Here is a 21,901-nt window from a genome sequence, read left to right as displayed (position 1 = left end):
TAAAACAGGAAAGCCCCATATTAGAAAACATCTGGGGAATGGCATGTGTCAGCAAACGTTTCACAAGAGTGGTTTAATGTCAGAAAAGCCCTGAAATCTGTGGGAAAACTGAAATATGGAATATGAAAGACCTGATCGACATTCAACATCAACATGAATTAAGCTTAGAATTTGTCAAGATGGCAAAAATAACCGGCGCTGCATAAGAGACTCGTGAAAATGTAAGCTATCAGAGGTTTGTGGTATCTCACCAACAGACAGGCCTTCAGTATAGAGACCCTAGGCCCTGGGATTTTAGATATCATATCATCATGATATGGCATGATGGCTGCGAGTGTTGCCTTTTCAAGTTTTCAAAAACACAAATTGTGCAAACATTTCAAAAATAGTAGCTCAGATGTATTATTGTTTTACAGAAACTGTATATTACAGATTAGATTTGCCTTTATTTTCCACTTGGGGAAATGTGTCCTTTGCATGTAACCTATGCTACACATCCTACGGAGCAGTGAGCAGCTACCCTGCAGTGTTGTAACCCATGCTACACATCCTACGGAGCAGTGAGCAGCTACCCTGCAGTGCTCAGGGACCACCATGCTACACATCCTACGGAGCAGTGAGCAGCTACCCTGCAGTGTAACCCATGCTACACATCCTACGGAGCAGTGAGCAGCTACCCTGCAGTGTTGTAACCCATGCTACACATCCTACGGAGCAGTGAGCAGCTACCCTGCAGTGCTCAGGGACCAACTGGAGTTGTATTGCCAGTACCTTGGTCAAGGGCACTGGCAGGAGTACCTTGCATGTGCGTGTGCATGGCTGTGCGGCTGTGAGGCAACAACAGTGCTACTAAGCAATCATCACAATAACGATAGAGGCATTTGGTCTAACATTTTGCTGTTGCACACAAAACATTCAATAACTTGAACGTCACCTCTGATTCCAAAACATAGTACTTGGAGTTTTTCTTCTTTTTTTTAATGTTTTTTTTGTGGCTTTCGCCTTTATTTTAATCTTTTTATGGAGGGACAGACAGTAGGCTGACAGGAAATGGGGAGAGAGATGGGGGGAAGACATGCAGTAAAGGCCGTCTGGATCGGGAGTCGAACCAGCGGCACACTGCCAGACTGGATTACCAGCCAAGGTGCCTGGACCATTGAGCCATGGCCCAGGCCATAGTACTTGGAGTTGAATAGAGGATGACACCCTGACGAAGGCTTGTATAGCCGAAACGCGTTGGTCTGTATTTTAATGATCTTTGCCATTCCGTTATAATAAAGGCTTTTTTCACTTGACAGGAGCAGTCACTTGGACCTCATTTTATTTTTACATACTACTTGTATGTAAAAATACATGTATCATCACCTCCATCATCAACACCTCAGTAACCTCAGGCTGCTTCCCATCTGCCCTCAAGTCAGCCAGAGTAACTCCACTCCTCAAAAAACCAACCCTTGACCCCTCAGATGTCAAGAACTACAGACCGGTATCACTCCTTTCATTTCTGTCAAAAAGCATTGAACGTGTTGTCTCCAACCAGCTCTCTCTCCATCTCTCACAGAACAACCTGCTGGATCCCAACCAATCAGGATTCAAGAAGGCACACTCCACAGAAACTGCCCTGCTGGCAGTCACAGAAGCACTACATGCTGCCCAGGCTGCTTCCCACTCTGCTGTCCTGATTCTCCTAGACCTATCGGCGGCATTTGACACAGTGAACCACCAGCTGCTCCTAGACACCCTAGCGGATCTAGGCATCGGCGGGACAGCACTAAAGTGGTTCTCTTCCTATCTCACCGACCGGACCTACCAGGTTTCCTGGAAAGGTCTGCTATCATCCCCCCGAACCCTCCAAACTGGGGTCCCACAGGGATCTGTACTTGGTCCGCTCCTTTTCTCACTGTACACCAAATCCCTTGGCACTATCATCTCTGCTCACAATATATCCTATCACTGCTATGCCGATGACACACAACTGTTTCTATCCTTCCCCCCCTCTGCCACTCAGGTGGAAGAGCGCATCACTGCATGCCTGGCTGACATCTCACAGTGGATGTCCTCCAACCACCTCAAGCTGAACCCAGACAAGACTGAGCTTCTCTTCTTCCCAGCTAAGTCCTGCCCTATGCGGGAGCTAACTATTTCCGTAGACAACGCCCTGGTAACGTCTGTCCCAACAGCCAGGAACCTTGGTGTTGTCCTGGACAGTCAGCTCTCGTTTAAAACTCACATCACAGCTGTCACTCGATCCTGTAGGTTCACACTCTATAACATACGACGAATTAGACCGTTCCTCACCCAGGAATCAGCCCAGCTCCTAATCCAGACAACAGTCTTGTCAAAACTTGACTATTGTAATTCGCTCCTTACTGGCCTACCGGCATGTGCACTTAAGCCTCTCCAACTGATCCAAAACGCCGCAGCTCGTCTGGTCTTCAACCAGCCAAAATTCTCACATGTCTCCCCCCTGCTCCGCTCCCTGCACTGGCTCCCAGTCGCTGCCCGCACAGAATACAAAACTCTGATGCTGGCATTCAAAGCAACCAAAGGTATGGCTCCCCCATATCTTGCAAGCATGATTGAACCCTACAAACCCTCCCGCGCACTCAGATCAGCCAACGCAGGAAAGCTGGAAGTACCCTCACTAAAAACGCCGGGACAACGCTCCACACGTCCCAAACTCTTCTCCCTTCTGGCCCCAAAACTGTGGAATGCACTCCCCGTTGCAATCAGAACTGCAGCATCACTCCCAATCTTCCGCCGTAGTCTGAAGACCCACCTTTTCAGACTCCATCATGGCCCATAGCACTTATCCTACCCCCTTAGATAGCACTTTTTAGACTTAGATAGCATTTGAAACAGACTTATAGCATGTCATGTAGACAGCACAATAATTGCATTGTATGTAGTCATAGCACATCATAGTACATATGTATAGCATAGTATAGTATATATGTATATTTAATATGTATAGTGTCATTATATAGATATGTTCTAGTTACGTTCTTAGCTTACGCATGTTTCTTGATAAATGCATTTTATATATGTGATGTATTCCCATACTTTTGTTCTTGCCTAATGTAAGTCGCTCTGGATTAAGAGCGTCTGCTAAATGCCTAAATTGTAAATTGTAAATTGTACTTGGCGTTTTGGGCTGTGGACCAAATGCCACTGACTCCAGCAAGGGAAATTCAAGTGACCTGGAAGATAGGAGTGTTTATTTTCTGCTGTTGACTTCACATGTCGTCACCTGACTGGATACATTTGATTCATAATCCCTGTCTTACTTCAGCAGACAACAACAATCAACATCATGAAAGGTGTGCCATGCAGGCACGTCACGTGTGCAAATACAGGTCACGGTGAGAATCCTTTCAACCTCGGAAATAGAAAGTTCTATTGTAATCAGGCAAGGCTGAAAAGAAATGTAATTTTACAAGTGCACTGTGCAAGTAGTAAAGTACTGAAGTGACTGGAACTGATTAAAAGAAAGCATGTCACAATAATGCCGTTATCACCGACAGCAGAGAGACGCAGCATTGATGAAGTCAAGAAGAAATGGCTTGACCTAAAATTATGTTTGTAGACTGAGACAAACTTGCTGCATGTGCAACAATTCCAGCCTATACTAGTACTTAGCCGTTATGTGTCAGCAGCAGCACCAGCACCACTACTTTTGAAGACACCTGCCTATCACGAGTCGACACCAGCATCACACAAACTATAGGTGCAATGTGTTAACCACATGTGGGGTTGCATTATTTCTTACTACTGATTTGAACGGGAATGTGTATAACTAATATAAACTCAAGCCCCCAGAGTGACTGGGAAATGTTGAAGCTGCCCAACCCCTACTGGCCAAAGCTGGGACTGCAGGCGGGCGGTTTTGCTTGAGCATGTACTGTAGCACAATCAAAAGAGCGCACAGCTGGGGTTTAACACAGAGCGCTCCTTCATGAAGCAACTTCCATTGAAATTAATAGTGAGGGCGGGGCTGTCCGCACTCTAGTTTATATATATATATATATATATATAAAACTCTATGGTATAACTAACTACCATATGTATTTGTATAGAGGGTATGCGGCTATGCGCATGAAATCATCACCATACCCGGAAGTTATGTGGGAACGCCTATTGAGTGGCAAAAAAAACTACTTTCTGGCCTTGACAGCCATACATTGCAAACAGAAAAGTCCTATCCGATTGTATTAAATTATGTTAAACAACGTTAAACTCACTTTGCCACTCAATTTGCTATTCACTTTATGCATGCACATACCCTCTATTCCATTTGTTGTTTGTATTATTGAGCTTTCTACCCGCAGTGTCCAAGCAGCAAGCATCCAAATGCCTTTCAGCTTGCCTATAGGGAGCACCATGCACTCTTGACCTTACCATGATTATAAACAGAAGTCTTACTGACACATTATGTTGTAAATTACGTTGTTTGGCACCACCCGTGGGCCGCGTAGCAATTCTAAGTAGAAGCTAAGACATCAGTGTATACCTTCCTGCATGTTTGTCCAACCACATATTTTGATGGTACCAAAGAACAATTAACCGATTCCATTGCAAACAAACAAAGAAGAGCAGCCCTCATCCGGCCGACCCGGAAGTGATGAGGCCCATTGTGTGGTATGGTAGCAATATCCAGCTAAATACAATGGATATGCCAAGTCCTCTGTTCAAAAAGGTTAAATAGTATTTGAAACAAAAAGGGTAGTCAGACTGAATTTCTAACCCGGTAAATAGGCCTCTGTATAGGCTCACTCACTAGTCACTACAGACAGCGATGTTAGTCCACTCCAGACTGAGAGCACGATCCAAGCAGTGATAGGCCAGCCATGTTATCTGGGACAAAAATATACCAACAACTGTGCATACAGACACAAACACAGATGCACATATCTTCATTGGAAGATATGTGATGGACTTACCTTACTACAAATAGCTATATAATATGGTCAAAAATAAAAACGTATGAGCGAATAGAATCATGCCATATGTAAAGGGAACCTTCCTATACAGATTAATGGCTAGCTATTCTGTAAATGTTTTCCAGCAAGTTTCTCCAGAGCAACAATGGGGTGCTCTGGCAGAGGTTTGAATGCACCTAATGCAATCAATTCCACAAATGATGAAATGGGTTTCACGATCTAGCTCCATCTGCATTGTCCAGCCATTCAGGTTGGCAGTTATTCAATCAGGTAATACAGCTTGGTAGTGCTGGCCAATAAGCCTGAAGGGATAATGTAGACAAAACAATGGTCTACATGTCTCAATACTGTGCATTTGCTCTTCCCTTTCTTTATTTGACAATTCAATATTGTCATTATTGTGCCTCCATGAATTGATTAATTTACTTGATTCAGATGTCTTCCGTTGTTTCTTCCACATGGTCAAGACGCAGGTCAAGGTTAAAAACAGAAGACAATTTCCTATAAATTGTTTAGGCTACATTCAAAATGAGAATATGTCAATATCTTAAAGTGTACCTGCAGCTACATTAAAGAAGACAATGTGTAGCCAGGCAAAAGGCTAGAAATGCATTTTCGGCCTATTCAGTTTCGGCCCGAATAGGCAGAAAATATATCACTGAATAGTGTATGCAATTAAAGGTATATTCAGTGATTTCACTTAATTCAAATATCACTTATTCTTTCTTATTTTTTGGATAATCCTCCCTACTATAAAGTGTGCTAACCATATAAGGAGATCCTCCCTGTCCCCAGTGAGCCCCTGGGGTCAAAAAGCCCTAGTTTCGGTTTGGGCTTTGGGTGGCAAAGCCTTCATCCAATCAGGATGAGAGGGACCTTCCTCCAATCATGATCGAGTGGGGCGGGCATTGGTGCACGTGCTGTTGGTCTGTTGTACTTCCCCCACTGTAGAGCGTGTGCATGTGCACATCTTGTTACCGGGTGGACCGGTTTTTTTTTCCAAATCACCCAAATCACTGAATGCTCCTTTAATGCATTCAAAAGAGCTGAATAAATGTTTTATGGACCCATAATAGTGATTATTATTTAAGTTAAGTTTTGCCATAACCATTTATTTTGCCATAAATCAGGTAGCTTTAAGATAGGGCCATGACAGCAACGGTAGAAAAAATATATACAATATTAATCATATTCGGATATTCGGTTTCTGGCCAACTGTTTCCTATATTCGGTATTGGCCAAGAATGTTCCTTTCGGTGCATCCCATATATACATACACATACACATATACATATACATATACATATACATATACATACACACAACACAGCAGTCAGCAAGGCTTCCATTTTGAGGCACATATACTGAAAGTAGGAGCCTACTTGACAGATGGCCCAGAGTCCAATCATGTTTCTGAACCGATAAGTGCAAGTGCATGTGGCCAATAAAATCACAGCCGCCCCATCATGGCCACTGTCAGGAGTCCTTTGAAAGAAGAGGGATGATTAGGAGATCAGAGCCCAGATCTACCCAGGGAGTACTCTGGGAGGAAAGGCTTGAAGGAGCCTCAGGAGGCGGCTCAAGGGATCAACAACATATCAAATGGTATATGCCATGCCAAACCACAGACGGAAGCCAACAACACCATTATGGCTGGATATTAGCCTATTTCAATCATACGTGCAATAGGCCTTACTTCCGCGTTCAGCTTGGGCCGCCGGAACGCTTCCGGTCAGGAGAAACTCATTCACTGTGAACGTACGGTCGTGATTTTGTAGGAATAAAGTTCAGTACTTTATACAACACTATTTCATTTGATAATGTGATGCCATAGTTTTTCATAGTTTGTATTATTTGTGTTGCGACGTTGACATGATGACATGAGTTAGAAACGTCTTAAATCTCCTGTTAAAAACGAGAGCTCTTCGTGTATTTCTCCGTTGTTGCCATGTCCGCTTGTTATAAGCGACTTGGGGCTTGGCTTCTTTTCATAGACCTGGTTGCTTATTTCTCTCACACAATCTGGCAACACCGGTTGTTTACACTGCTGTGTAACAGCTGGAGACAAGAGGTAGGTGTCGCCAAATTGTGTGAGAGAAATAAGCAATCAGGTCTATGAAAAGAAGCCAAGCCCCAATTCGCTTATAACAAGCGGACATGGCAACAAAGGAGAAATACATGAAGAGCTCTCGTTTTTAACAGGAGATTTAAGACGTTTCTAACTCATGTCATCATGTCAACGTCGCAACACAAATAATACAAACTATGAAAAACTATGGCATCACATTATCAAATGAAATAGTGTTGTATAAAGTACTGAACTTTATTCCTACAAAATCACGACCGTACGTTCACAGTGAATGAGTTTCTCCCGACCGGAAGCGTTCCGGCGGCCCAAGCTGAACGCGGAAGTGTCGGCTGCATAAGGCCTATTGACGCCGTGTATTGTGTAAGCAATGGGTAGGTCCGCTGAAAATCAAGGAAATGCAGGTTTTGAGCCATAACCTAGCTACACCAGTAGTCAGCAAGACAACCGAATTTTACCTTCCAGTAGACATATAATGGTTACAGTCTATGGGACAGTAAATGGTGTCCCATAAAAAACTAGAAAAAGTTCCCCTCGGGCACAGGTCTCCACCAGGATAGGAGTTTCTTTTTGAAAAATGTCAAGTGGCATTTCTTCCTCAGCCTAGTGGGAATAAGCGTGCAATTTTACCGCAATCGAAAGGCTGCGGTCATGATTTGTGGCATTTTGTACAAAACGGGCCATTCCTGAAGCCAATCTTAATCTTAGCCAATCAGGATGGAATATGAGAAATCAAACCGACCCGTGTTCAAGCGTCTTGGTGACATGACGTCACTATAGAGATCATGTGTACCGAATACCGAAGTGAAAAACTGAAGGAGTAATATAAAATAAATGTGTTTTACATAAGTCGGCCTCCTGGTGGCACTATAAAGCAGTTGTGGAAAAATACAGGGCAAAGCTTTTTCCCTTGGTCTCTACTAGTGCGTCTAAAAAGTTGTACATTGATTGGTGCAGTTATAGGTAATAATATTTATTGTCCCGAAGGATATAGGTAGGAAAAGGTAAGAACATGAATTGGCCTGTTATAGCACCGAAGCACTGAGAAAACTGTTGCGCCTTTCTTCGTCCTTTTTTCAAACTTAACTACAGGAGCGGTGGTCTCAAAAACAGAGGAAAACTTGACCGAACACGACTCACTCACTGTATAACAAAATTAAGTAAAAAATAACTGAGAACTGAGACTTAGGGAAACATTTTTCCTTTTATCATGCTTATAAAGTGCTCTGTGCTCAAAGTGCAATTAAAAAGCAAACGTTTCGGTCCTAAGACCTTCGTCAGTGCTATATAGCACTGACGAAGGTCTTAGGAAACGAATGTGTGTGCATAATTGCACGGAAATTGCACGCCGTGTTCAAGATTTGAGGCATTTTGTTCAAAACGGACCAACCCTGCAAACTTTGGAAGGCAATATTAGCCAATGGGGATGGAATATGGGGAAGCTGACAGGTCTGTGTTGAACATGACTATAGAGATAGTGTATACCAATTTGCCAGCGTGATGTATGGATAAAATGTGTACGAGTAATATGTTTTGCAAAAACCGACCTCATGGTGGCGCTAGAACAGGCTGTAAAAATTGGGGCAGAGGTTCGTTGTTGGCATCCAAGGAGTGTGTGTGCACCATTTGGCATCGACCAGGCCAATGGTGCCTGAGATTAGCTGCTATTAAGACAGACGAACGGATGGACAGACGGACACACGGACGGAGTGCAAAACATACTCTCCCCATGCCTTCGGCCTGGTGGAGACAACAAAGAGCATCTAAATACACACACTGTGGCTGAGGTCAGGCAGCTGCGGGCATCAGGTCACTACTAGCCAGCAAGCTAGCCAGGGCATTCAAAGGTCAGCCTCTGCTGCAGCTGCACTGTCCACTCAGAAGTGGAGGAATAACATCACATGGACATCTGCTCCTCTCTATGCCTGACATAGTGTTAGTGCCATGGCAATGTGACCTCTCACTCTCATTGTACTGTACACTACAGATACACATGTAGGTAATAATTTCATCAGTTCGACATGGCAGCAGAGATTGACAGAAAGGAGATTAACCCATTCTGGGCGGGAACCCCTTTTAGTGTTAGCATTATGTTATGCTTTAGCAAAATAGCAAGCTCATAGCGCGCACGACTGACATAGAAACATAGCTTTTTCAGAAAACTGTCAGGATGTAGAAGACATTTTTAGAATCTGATCTCAGGTCAAAATGGGTTAAGGCAAGCATATCATGGATATTATTCATGGGATAAACAGCAGCTGAAGGCAATATCATTTTCATACAGGGGTTGCCCATGCTGGCATGCAACATTAAATATGCCCACAATTAATATTACCTTAGCTGCCACGCTTACCGGTACACCCATCTGTCAAAAAGATAAATGATTCCGTTTGTATAGCAAACTGTTATTTTCAAACTCACCAGGATCACCAAAAGGTTTCTGAACTGTACAGAGAAACAAAAGAGCATGCTGAAAGGTGTTGGATGCCGTTGGTGCGTCTAGGCCTTAGGGGGATTAAACATTTAAATACAGCTTGCATTTTAGGGACCCACCCACCAGCAGAAAACAGTTGGCACTTGGCAGTGAATGAGGCTACTGCTCCTCATACATACATACGGTATGTACCATAACCTAACCATTTCACAGTCCAAGTAGTATGGAATACACTTTACAATGGCACAAGGCCACTTCCCCGTTATAACAGCATTCTCCACTGATTCCTGCACTAGAACAACAAAAATCCATAATACCATATCCCAAATTAGGCCATAACAGTGTTATTTACTATGAAATCGTACGTTTTTGTCCATCAGTGCACTCACTCAAAATCCCCATACATGGGAAAGCACCCATATATGGCGTCCAGGTCGTGACGTCACATGACATCAGGGATGGAGATCCCTGATGTCATAGTAAATGCGACTTGCTGTCACATTTAGTCTACTTGCCAGTTGCCAGCCTTGGGAACATATTTTCAGATGGGGGTCGGCGGCCACATTTATACAGATAATTGTTGGGGTCCTTGACATGAAATATTGAGATCCACTGATATAGAAACATGAGGTTTTTCAGAAAATTGTCATAATTTAGAAGACATTTTTTTAATTTCGACGTCAGGCCTAAATGGGTTTAAGGCCCAGCCCTTATCAAACCCTGTACACTCGAGAATGTCCCCACTACCACCCAATCATGTCCATATATGGAGCTGACCTGTTCTGACCTCATAAAACCCTGTACACTGAAAACATGCTACTTACTGTATATGCTATATGGCCAGTACAGAATTAATTCCATGTTGATCTGACCCACCATGCCAAAGCGCCTCGCTTCTCTCGCCCTTCAGGGCGAGGTCGCTTCTCGCCCTTAGGTGTCTTACTGATAGATCATGTGCTACAACAGTGACACCGATCAAAGCACTTTTATCACAATGACAAACCATCCTCTTCTAGTGTGTTACCATCACTGACTGAATATACTGCAGGAACTGAGCTGCAGGAGCACATTAACACAATTTGACCATCAACATTGCTTATTTAAAATATTGAAATCTGGTACCCTAAATCTTGGGAGTGACTAGGAATGTTCAACCATCTGTTGATAATCAATGGGTTGGGCAAACTGTAAACATGTCATGAACATGAAGAACACTTATTTTCTGAACAGCCGCCAGAATCCAGGTCAGAGCAACACAAATTATGCAGGCACCTGTATGCACCCTGTTAGGACATTTGGAGAATTCAAAACATTCTCTTCAGTCTTTGATGCTGGTTTTGTTACATTTTCTGAACATCTTCACAGTCTTAAACATTTCCACTTTGTCTTTGTTCAGTTCAGTTACTCTCATGCCAATTGGTTCAGAGCTCAGACATTTTTCAAAGAGTTGGGCTTTAACTAATACTACCGGTACTATGGTATTATTCAAATAACATATATTACAAACATTGAGATCGGCAGACTGCAGACAGAAAATACGAGCAGGCCTTTACTATTCAACCCTACAATGACCATCTTACCTGAAGAGAGAGCGAGAAGTCGTTTTCCCACAAGCCTTCAATATTTCCAAAGAACAATTTCATGTATTTCTCTTCAACGACAAAATTAAATCACATGACTGTATCTGTCTGAATCAGCTACTGTTAGTGTACACACTGTACAGCATAACCCTTTCAGGGGTAGCCTCCAAGTTCATAAAATACATAAAAAGATCCAAGGATTCTGCTTTGGTTGTTTTTGTCATAAATAATATCCACAATCAGACGCTGGTCATCAAACATCTTAGAAGTATAGACTACTGTACGGCACGCATATATGCAGTAAAATGCTCAATATATCCAGGGTTGGAACAAAAATAGCCCAGTGTGGACCTGAGCTACCGTAGCTAGCAGCAACAAATACGGACACTAGTATTTGATGAGACTGTATTCAATGTGCTCCACCCTGCCTTTCAAATCATCCTACAAGCCAACCAACCACATGAACTGAAGTCACGATGATGCCTTGAAAATGCTTCATCTAAACAGGATAGAGGGAGTGAGAGAGAGAGGGGCAGCTCCTTGACACTGACACCAAAATGTCACGTCAAAGCTGGAGTTGATGACATGTGTCATCATCAACATCATACAACACATCCATCTGCAGTCATGTTTACAGTAGCATGTGTAGGACTGCAACACACACACACACACGCACACATCCACACACACACACACACACACACACACACACACACACACACACACACACACTTCTAATTTCTGTCGTGAAAAACAGTTAGCCACCTGCTAACTTTGTTTTGCATTGCTGATGATGGGATGGTATAACATTTTGATTATCGATAAAAAACGACACATCTTCAACTTTTTAAAGTAGAAAAATACGAAGATTATGACATGTTCTGTCCAAGACGGTCGCGCTAAGTCTCATGATTTCTCATCATGCCAAATTCTATGTGAAAATGCCTGCCAGATCAACAAGCTCACCGCGAGTCACTTCCACGACGCGTCGTGAACTTGTAGATCTGCTATTTTCGGCTAGGCTTCCGATTAGCTTTCAGGTTTAACTACTTTAGCTAACTTAACATCCATCTATGCTAATGGGATCCAACTAGAACCAAAACCAGCCCCAAACCCCACAACATTAATTTACCTCCAGCTCTTAAAATATATAAATACTAAATATAGGTCATGTATAAAAGCCGGTCTAAAATGACTCCCAGGCCCTATCGCGCATATCATATTATTGTACAGTTAGCATAAAACCCTGTCAAGCAGTTATAAACATCGTAAACATGTTACGTTGTCATGTACATGCCTATATATTTCTCTATTATTATGATGAGTTCTAACTCCTGTCCAGTTTCGGCCGCCATTTTGAGACAGACAGGGAGAGGAAAAAGGAGGCGCAGCAGCAGTAGAGAGAAACATTACAGCCACATCACGTCATTGTATAAACCTACATTTATGCAATAAAACAACGCTTTAGGGCTCGTAAAACTACTCAAACTCACCCTCCGGCTCGTCCTGAATCACCCGAGAGCTGTGAGAGGCCGACAGGACAGGACGCGACAATAAGGGATCCTAAAAAGGATGATCTTGTGTAGATCTGTGCTCTGCTCTGCTTGCTGTGTGTGTGTGGCGGACTTGACTGTGTGGGTCTTTTTTTTCCGCCTACCGCATTCAGCCTTTAGGATCGGGAACGCGCACCACGAGCTCGCTCGCGCTCTTCGTGGCGCGCGCACGCCCTTCCAGCGTCATCACAATGTTATTATCAGTCACCATGTGAATAATACAAGTTGTTCAATGTTATTGTTTTAATATTACGATGTATTGTATTATGTATTTACTATTTTACTTACTGATATGTTTTATGTATGTATTATTTGCTATTAAATAACTGTATACATTTGTGTGCCACTTATATTTTTTTATAAGTTTATGTGACATTATCTCCATGTGGCGCACAAAATAAATGAAATGTAGTTAAGAGATGAATGTCATAATTGATACCATTAATGTACATATATAGGCTTCAGAACTGTTCAATATAGCAAATGCCTTTAAATAGTAGTGGGGTCCGGCCAGGGGGTCCTTGGGGGGGGGGGGGGGGGGTCTAGGGGGTCCACAGCAAAATTACTAACAGATTAATTTAACCTTTTTCTCCCCACCGGCTAGAAGTTTCTCTCCTGTAAACTCAACTACAGTAGTCGTTGGATTACTGGCACAACATATTTTCCTGTGGGAGTCCACACGACCCAAGTCATTTCTATGTGGGGTCCTTAAACATATAGTAATGTTTCAGAACAATTGGGAGCAGTGAGTTATGTAGTTTTCAAATAAGTAAGTTCTTTAAAGGAATTCTGACAGACACTGCTCAGTCACTGTGTTCCGATGAAAGCAAGAATGCATATACTTCAGCTCCATAATTATTCATACATTTAAAGTGAAACACAGGTTGAAAGGATCAGCCAGTTAACATAAAAGTCCAAACTGAAATGTTAGTTTTCCTTTGTTCATTTTAATACAAAACAAAAAAATAATTAGATAGTCATTTGTAAAGAGCAACAGACAGGTACCACAGCAGGGGAAGCAGACTCAAACACTATAGGCCTGTGTAGTGCAGTTGAGAAAACAGAAATATACCCTCATATACAATCACCTTTACAATGCAAGATGAAGGGAGTAGAAAGTGCATACGGTAACTTCAGTTGTGTGGTGCCAAATGTTTTAGTTTTTATGTGTTTTGTTTTTACAAATGTTCCTATGAAATTGTGTCTGGGAAAATGTCTCTTAAATCTGATTTAAAAAAAAATCTTGTAGAGGGATGATAATCATTCATATATCAATATGTTGGATGAAGCAATTGTGACAGGAGGGCAATTTTAACACCAGCAACTGTATGAACAAGCAATATTTGTACTGTTCATATTATATTTCACTTTTCACTTTTGTCCTTGAAAACATTCAGTGCATTCTCAATACAATTAGAGGGAACGGGCATTGAATTATCAGCAAACTGAATTGGTAACCTTTCCTTCCCTTTCATAAGTAAACCACAGATCTGTTCAAATGTGTTAAACTGAAACACTGAATCTACAAATCAGCTTGAAGTATGCATATCTATCACATTTATAACAAATGATAAACTGTAGGCTATAGCTGAAGACTATGGCAATACAATTAAACACAGAAAAGAAAAATCTGACAGAATATAAGCAAAAGGAAAAGTTTGATTACGCTTAGTTTATTCTAACATGAACTGTCTGTCAAAATACCTAAACGGATTTATTTTGGGATGTCAACATATTCAAGAAGCAGCACTCCTTTGCAATTTAGGGATAATGTTCACCATTGTCCAAAAATCAATTAGGGGATAGGCACATTCTCAACCCAATTGAAGCACACCAGTTAAGGAGACAAATGCTTTAAAGTTTAAAACAAAAAAAACGACTCTAGTGTGCCACCCCATGGCCATTACTGGTAGAATGGACCCGAAATGTTGCATACAAGGAAGAGGTCCTCCTGTATTTGGATAGAAAATGTAGTCATACTGCACCTCAAAACAAATAACCTACCCAATACCATTTTATGAAAAATAATTATGGAAGGAAACCAAACAAGCCAAAATCAAGCACCCTTAAACTCAGCAATGGTTTCACTGGTATCACGTCCAGTCTGAAGCAAACAGGCACAAATTACACACCATTATCTGCTATAAATGCATCAAATTGAATCATCAAGACACTCACTGTACTAACTGTTCACTCCCCTCAGTCATGGGAGCTTGCCATTTTTTAATTTTCACAAGAATCGCTTACAAGGAGGCAATGCATCCAGTACATCATCAGTTCATCTTTTACACGCAAGTAAAAAGCTGCAGTTCTAAAAAATATAATTTGCAGCACCATCTCTAATGCTTTAATCACAATAACATTTTAGACACGCAACAACTTAGAAACAATGCGAGGGAGCAACACTGCATGTATAGGCGCACACAAAAACTTTCAGTCCTTTTTTTCTATTTCTTTTTTTGGTACATTACATTGAAGAAGCCCTTCTTTAGCCATATTTTGGTGGTACCGTGTTCTGTTCTGTTCATGTCCAAACGGCACTTGAAAGTGCACTAAATACTGCTGAAGAAAAAGACACTCCTGGCTCGGTTTCTGCTATAATTGCAACCCAGAGGATGAAGCGACCAAACAATGGAAAACTCTTGGAATAATGACAACAAACGTCAACAAATACAGCCAGTCTAGCATACCGTCTAAAGGGTGAGAAGTTCATACATAAGCAGATTTACAATATTGCCATGAGTGTTATTTGAATAAAAGCCATCCTATGTATGTATTCTTTTTACTACGTGTAGAAAAATAAAACATTTGGATAGTCATGGCTCACCTAAAACCTATACAGCAGCGGTACAACCCCACATTCCTGGCCAACAGATTTTGTTTTGGACGATACCAAGACAAACTGCCACACATACATATAAACATACATGCATGTATTCTTTCAAAGTGGAAAAATAGAAGATTGAGCACAGCTAATATTATACTGTGTATATATAGTTTGTTGGGCAGAAACTCCATAGTAAAACTTTTTTTTCTCTTTTCATAAATTAATATCCTACTACCTACTTGATCATACTACACCATCACAGAAAGCATCAAAAGTAGATCTACTACTTTTGTCTTTTTTGTATTAGAATCCTGAAAAACAGCTTTGAACATGTATGAGGTTTCCACCCAACAGATGATATATTAGTATACACTTTTTTTGAAGATAAATCTACTGCTAAAGCCTAAGCTGGACGTTTTTAAATCTGCGTTTTCCATTAACAGTATTGATCATGTACCTGTGTGAATCCAACACTATATAGATTTATACACCTTTTCCACTTTCATACATTTTCTATAAAACAGACATGGCTTAAATTAACTGCTAACTGACAGACCTTAAAATGGCTTCTTCTTCTTCTCCCTCCCTCCTGTGCATGTTTACAAAAAGATCATCTGTTTTATTTACTTAAAACGTGTAACAAAATCAAATGATCAAATCGGTTGAAAAAAGCTCAGACGTCACCTCGTCTGTGCAGAAACAGGAAGCATAGGTGCACACAAGTCACCCACCCAGGATCAAACCATATACACACAATTCATTAAATTATAAATAAATTCAGAAGAAGAGGGGAAAGAAACCTTAACAGGATGAGAAGAAGACGCTCAAGGAAACCAGTGATTGAGAAGGTAATTTCAATTCTGAAGCCCCCCACACACACTCACACATGCAAAGATCGAATCATGTTGTGACTTTTCTTGGTCTTAGTGCACAGTAGAAGTTACCCCTGAGTTCTGAGACAGGGTGCGTGTGTGGGACAACCCAAAGCACCATTTATTTAGAGAAGGGAGGCTAGCCACAGTGAAAGACTAAGGGCTTGGTATCTTAGAGACTCTTTAGGGAGTGGAGGGGCAAAATGTGGTCCTGGGCTGTGAGTGCTTTAAAGATGAAGGCAGGGTGTCAGCGCGTGTGTGTGTGTATGGGGGGTTGGGGGGGAGAGTGGATAAGGCTCTGGTATACAATGTCATGGTCATCCATCCTTGGTCTCCCTTTTACAGCTGTGTTCACTCTCTCACCCTTCTCATGCCAAACATACGTACATTAAAGCAGCAGATAGGAAGTGACAATCATTTCGATCTGTCACAAACTTCTTGGGCCTGGGTTGTGTGTTTATTTATGTTATCTTTTTCGTTTTAGATTGCAATTACTTTGATTCTATATTATTTTAATTTCCCGCTCTGTCCTTTCTTTTCCTACATTGTAGGACAACTGTGTTCCTTCTTTACCTCTGTCAACAGTTATTCTACAGATATTTCTCTCGAACCGCCCTGCGACCCCTTCCTTTCCCCCGCCTTGATTTAATTGTTGATTTAGACAACTCAGTTCTGGGGTCCACAGGCTCAGTGAGATGGCCGTTTGCATCGCCGCTTCCCCCCTTAAACAGACAAGTAGCTACACAGTACACACGGAGGGACATTAATCGTCGATGGGGATTTTGTCATCCATTTCCAGTGAGCTGTCCTCAGTGAGCTCTTCACTTCTCCCCGACTCCTGCAGTTGCTGTCGTCTTTGAACCTCTGCCTTCAGATTCTCAAGGTCTTTTTGGCTGGGAGGAGACATACAGCAAAAAGTCAACATCAGGATGTTGTTTATTGATGTATTCCCAAATAGCACCCGACACTGGTGAATGTGTATTGTGTGTGGGCACGTCAACACGGTCACCTGTAGGGATTTTGCAGACAACTGAAAAAATGCGTTTTAGCACTATTCTCAGCCACAACTGAAACACATTTTATTGACTAGCTAAACAATGACTAATTGCTTTTAACCGCCTTGAACCTGACCTATTTTGGGCATGTCATTAAAAGCTAAAATGTTAAAATAAAAGATTGCAATAGCAGATATACAAGCTCAGAGCTTGCAGGTACATTATCAATAGATATTCAACGATTGTCGTACAATATTGCATATCCAGATGCTCAGAGATCTCCGGCCTACTGATACGTGCTAAATTCAGTGAATTGACTAAAAATGGGTTGAAACGATTCGGAAATTAACAAATATAATAATAGCATCGTAGAACCAATGAAAATACTTCAGGACATTCCTTCATATTTGCAGGGTATCAGGATTGGTTTTCAAAGTAGTGGTCATAGGTTTTGTTAGCGCTGGTTTAGTCCACCGTCAAGTCAGTCTAGGCGGAGACTTTTGATCATCCGACTACGCAAGACTATTCAACAAAGTATATGGAAGTGGTTGATCATGATGCAGTGTTGGTTCATGGAAAATACAATTGGGAATATGTGGTTATTGACATAGCGTTTTCTCACTTTACCTGAGAGGTATGAAGATGATGCCATTGATGATGTTGAGCTGTTCAAGGACACTAGCCATGCTAGGAGCTGTGAACTGCAACACATGAAGAAACTATGTCACAAACTAATTCAACATTTTGATTGTTACATTATATACACAAGTACATATGAATAAAATGCTTTCGTTTTGGTTCCTCAAACAATAACAAATATATAGTAAGAAAGAGAATAATTGATGGATTGTAGATCTGTTCTTTCCGGCAAGTGACACCACCACACTACTGAATATAGCTTATAAAACCCAACACTCCCCAAAACAGTGAATCATTGCAAAACCCTGCAGGCTTAATCACAGTACAAGGAAATGTCCAGATTATAAATGGTTACCTTAAGGGGCATGATGCTAGCATTGGAGCCGTTCTTGTAGATGTCATTCATGGTCCTCTGTAGAGCGACCGCCTGCTGGGTGAGGTACTTCAGGTACTCGGAGCTCTCCTTGGTCTTCTCATGGGCCTCGCCCACCTGAGGAGGGCAAAGCAACAATCTCATCAGCACATTTACTGTAATCGTGGATTAAAAAAAAATCTAATCTCACGATTGAAAAAGTGTGTCCTATCCTAATGTGCGATTTGTGAAACCATGTGAAAGTAGCACCCCAGACAGGTAGTGATGTTTCCTAAACAATCAACACGATGTGTAAAATGATTACATTTTAGTAATATTGTCCCTGCTGTTCTACATCCGTGTGTAATGGACTGAAACCTGTTCAACCCACATTCATAATGATATAAACCAGGCAAACTTTTCTTGCCCACGATCACTCGTCCGCTTTCCAAGGCTGGTGTGATCACCCAGTGTCAGACAGTCAAGGTCCTTGCAGATGGGCAGCGATTAACGTGCCTATTAATTCATTTTCAATGAGAGGCCTGCGTTTTTTTGTACGTAGAGAAGTTGAGGGTCGACAGCACAAGTGTATTTAGAGTTTTTGTGCTTGCGTTGTCGCGCCCCTCATGAGCAGACCTGTCGTTGATCCAGGCGACATCTGCGTCACACACTGCCCATCTGAAAAGACCTAAAATCACCATATTATAAGGTTGCTAATTAGAGTAAATGTAATAATAATTTACAAGTTTTACCTGATTTTTGTAAATGGTGTAGCCCTCCTTCTCATGCTGCAGTGCAGATCGGAATTCAGCCTTGCTCTCATAAACCCTTGCAACCAAATGATGACTGCAAAACAAACAAATTGACACTTGTGATGCTCAATCTTCATGCAAATCGCTGTCTTAACCATTTAAAAAGGACAATTCCACAGTAGCTGTTTTTTACTCAATTCTGTTGATAATGTGAACCACTGTTCTTAAAGTGGTCCTTTAAGAAAGTTAGGCAGGACCTAACGCCGGATCTGGTTGATGCGGAAGCCACAGACCGACAACATTGTAAGGAGTTACTTTCTTTTTTATCTACAACCGTTTGACCCGCACGGAGGGAAAATCTGATAAATCGGTATGGAATGCGTATTATTGCTTTTCCCAGTGATCAATGGATACGCGTCATCATCTTAAGGTAAAAATAAAATGGCATTCGCCTTTAAATAACAATTAGTCTCTCCCCACCTGAGGGCCACCTTGAGGGAACGGGCTCCGTGGTATTTTGTGTTGATAGCCAAGGAGTTTTCCAGGAACCTCAGAGACAAGTCATACTCCATGACTCCATGCAGTACCAGGCCAATGTTACTCTGTGATAAGAGAGGAGAATACTCATCACTGCCATTCCTACCTAATGACGACAGTATTCCTTTTCCATTTTGAACATTATAAATATTTGACATTGTGAATTCTTGTTCTACAAATACAAATGCCATCAAATGGGGGTTCATGGAATTAATGCATATGAATGAATGAATGAATGAATGAATGAATGAATGAATGAATGAATGAATGTTTATTTCGAACTCTTTTAAATAAAAATGACAATAAAAATACAAAATATACAATAATGCATTAAAAGAAAAGAAAAGTTAAAACAAAAGCAAAACAAAATATAGTACAGTTCGAAAAGGAGCAGGAATGAAGCCTGAGCTTATCTGGTCCTACCCCTAATTATACAATTTAAAAATAAACCAATGTGTCAAGGTTCCCTTTATATAATATTATGATTTGTCTATTTATTTTAGCACTAAGTGGAACCATAATGTACCCTCAACCCCCCCCCCCCCCCCTCATGCTTCTTCTCTGTAGCTCATAAGCAAAGTATATTTAAACCTCTTCTTAAACAGTGCAATAGTTCCACTATTTTTAATTTCATCATCCAGACCGTTCCACAGAGTCACTCCACCATGTGAAATGCTCATGTTCTTCAAATTTGTACGCCCAAAACGTTTCTCAAATTTATTTTTTCCTCTTAAATTATAAACACATTCTCTGTCCTTAAATACATTTTGAATGTTCCTAGGAAGTAAATGATTCTTTGCTTTGTACATTATTTGAGCAGTTTTGAACTTGACCAGATCCATAAATTTAAGACACTTGGAATTCAAAAACAGTATATTTGTATGATCCCTGTACCCAACATGGTGTACAATTCTCAATGCTCTTTTTTGTAGTATACATAATGGTTGTAAAGTTGTTTTATAGGCATTACCCCAAACCTCCACACAGTAAGTCAGATACGGCACTACAAGTGAACAATATAAAATATACAACACCCTCTGTTCTAGTAAATGTTTGGCTTTCCCCAGTACAGCAATGAAACTGGGGGTCCTTGAAATTAAAATGGTTGAACTATGGCAAAAAAAAAAAACTTTATGGGGTTCCCTGGCATACGTATCTTTTCAAATATTATTATTATTTTACATGTAAAATAATGTTCCTACTCACATCGAGCAGGGCCATCTCTGGGTGGTCTTCTCCACACACCAGCAGCATGAGATACCGTGCACGGTACAGCAGTTTAAGGGCAGTGGACAGCTGGCCATTGGCGAAGCAGTACAGTGCCAAGTGCATCTGGAAAGCAGATAGGAACGTACATTCATGCATTCTTCAGAGGCATGTTCAACACCGTTAGCATGACGTTGAAATGAACAGTTCCAACAGAGAGCAGGAGAACACAACTTACATATTCTTGAATGGTGTTGGGGTGCTCAATGCCCAGCACCCTCTCACTCATCAGAGCAGCCTTTTGCTGGTTGCTGAGAGCCTGGAATTAAAAAAACACAACCTTTGTCCCCAACTCAAAATGATATAAGATTCCAACTTGTGATGTGGAGATCAACACTTTGTTAGGTGATTCATCATTCTTTTATCCATGCAAGTCTTATTTACTCTAGATATAAATAAGATATAACTTAAATTCTACCAAAAATACTAGTACATAACTTTCAATAGCCAGTAGTCATTGTAAAATAGAAATATTCACAATTTTAACCATTTATCAATGATCATCTAATCGATTAGTTGAGAAATTCCAATCATTCTTAACCCATTTTGGGCGGGAACCCCTTTTGGTGTTAGCATTATGTTACACTTTAGCTATTGAAAAATAGCAGATCTACAAGCTCATCGTGCGGCACCGAGTGCCGCGCTACAAGCTTGTAGGTCTACTATTTTTGAAAAATCGAAGAACATAGAAACATAGCTTTTTCAGAAAACTGTCATTTTCAAACAGACATTTTTAGAAAATGGGTTAATCAACCAAGAATTTCTTTAGTGGAAGACGGCCCTACTTGACAGGTGTGGGTGTCCTAATGACAGTCCTACCTCAGGGTGGTCTCCCATGATGTAATTAAGGCGTGCCAGCAGACGCAGACAGGCACAGATCTCCACGTGCATGGCTCCGTACACGTTGTTGAACAGATTAAGGGCCTCATTGATCAGCTCAGCGCCTTCCTTCAGGAAACCTGCAAACCAGTGCACGATCGTTAAGCACTCACAGGAGAAACACAGATTAAACGGAGCAAGTGACATAAGGTGCCAGCTCTCCAAACTACTACAGACTGGCAGTCGAAT

General features: G+C 41.3%; 2 protein-coding genes across 4 annotated transcripts in view; both read right to left on the bottom strand.

The window, feature by feature from the left end:
• Window positions 1-12,697, bottom strand: part of LOC306932815 (lissencephaly-1 homolog A-like) — a 65,286-nt gene extending 52,589 nt beyond the window's left edge. The window contains exon 1 of the mRNA XM_079514749.1: window positions 12,534-12,697. The gene's annotated coding sequence lies outside the window, so the exon portion shown is untranslated. The remainder of the gene's footprint in view (window positions 1-12,533) is intronic.
• A 1,134-nt stretch (window positions 12,698-13,831) lies between these two features.
• The window catches only part of cluha (clustered mitochondria (cluA/CLU1) homolog a), a 40,157-nt gene continuing 32,087 nt past the window's right edge, over window positions 13,832-21,901 (bottom strand). For all 3 annotated transcript variants that reach the window (XM_079514209.1, XM_079514210.1, XM_079514211.1), the window contains exons 20-27: window positions 21,653-21,792; window positions 21,012-21,092; window positions 20,774-20,899; window positions 19,511-19,632; window positions 19,031-19,124; window positions 18,282-18,416; window positions 17,915-17,988; window positions 13,832-17,185 (exon numbers count right to left, since the gene is read on the bottom strand). In XM_079514209.1, the coding sequence (XP_079370335.1) occupies window positions 17,056-17,185; window positions 17,915-17,988; window positions 18,282-18,416; window positions 19,031-19,124; window positions 19,511-19,632; window positions 20,774-20,899; window positions 21,012-21,092; window positions 21,653-21,792 (902 nt within the window). In that variant the 3' untranslated portion in view covers window positions 13,832-17,055. The remainder of the gene's footprint in view (window positions 17,186-17,914; window positions 17,989-18,281; window positions 18,417-19,030; window positions 19,125-19,510; window positions 19,633-20,773; window positions 20,900-21,011; window positions 21,093-21,652; window positions 21,793-21,901) is intronic.

The sequence above is a fragment of the Electrona antarctica genome, assembly GCF_951216825.1.
Source record: "Electrona antarctica genome assembly, chromosome: 11".
Classification (NCBI taxonomy): Eukaryota; Metazoa; Chordata; class Actinopteri; order Myctophiformes; family Myctophidae; genus Electrona; species Electrona antarctica.
Note: the sequence above shows the minus strand (reverse complement) of the source record. Positions and strands in the feature narration are given on the sequence as shown.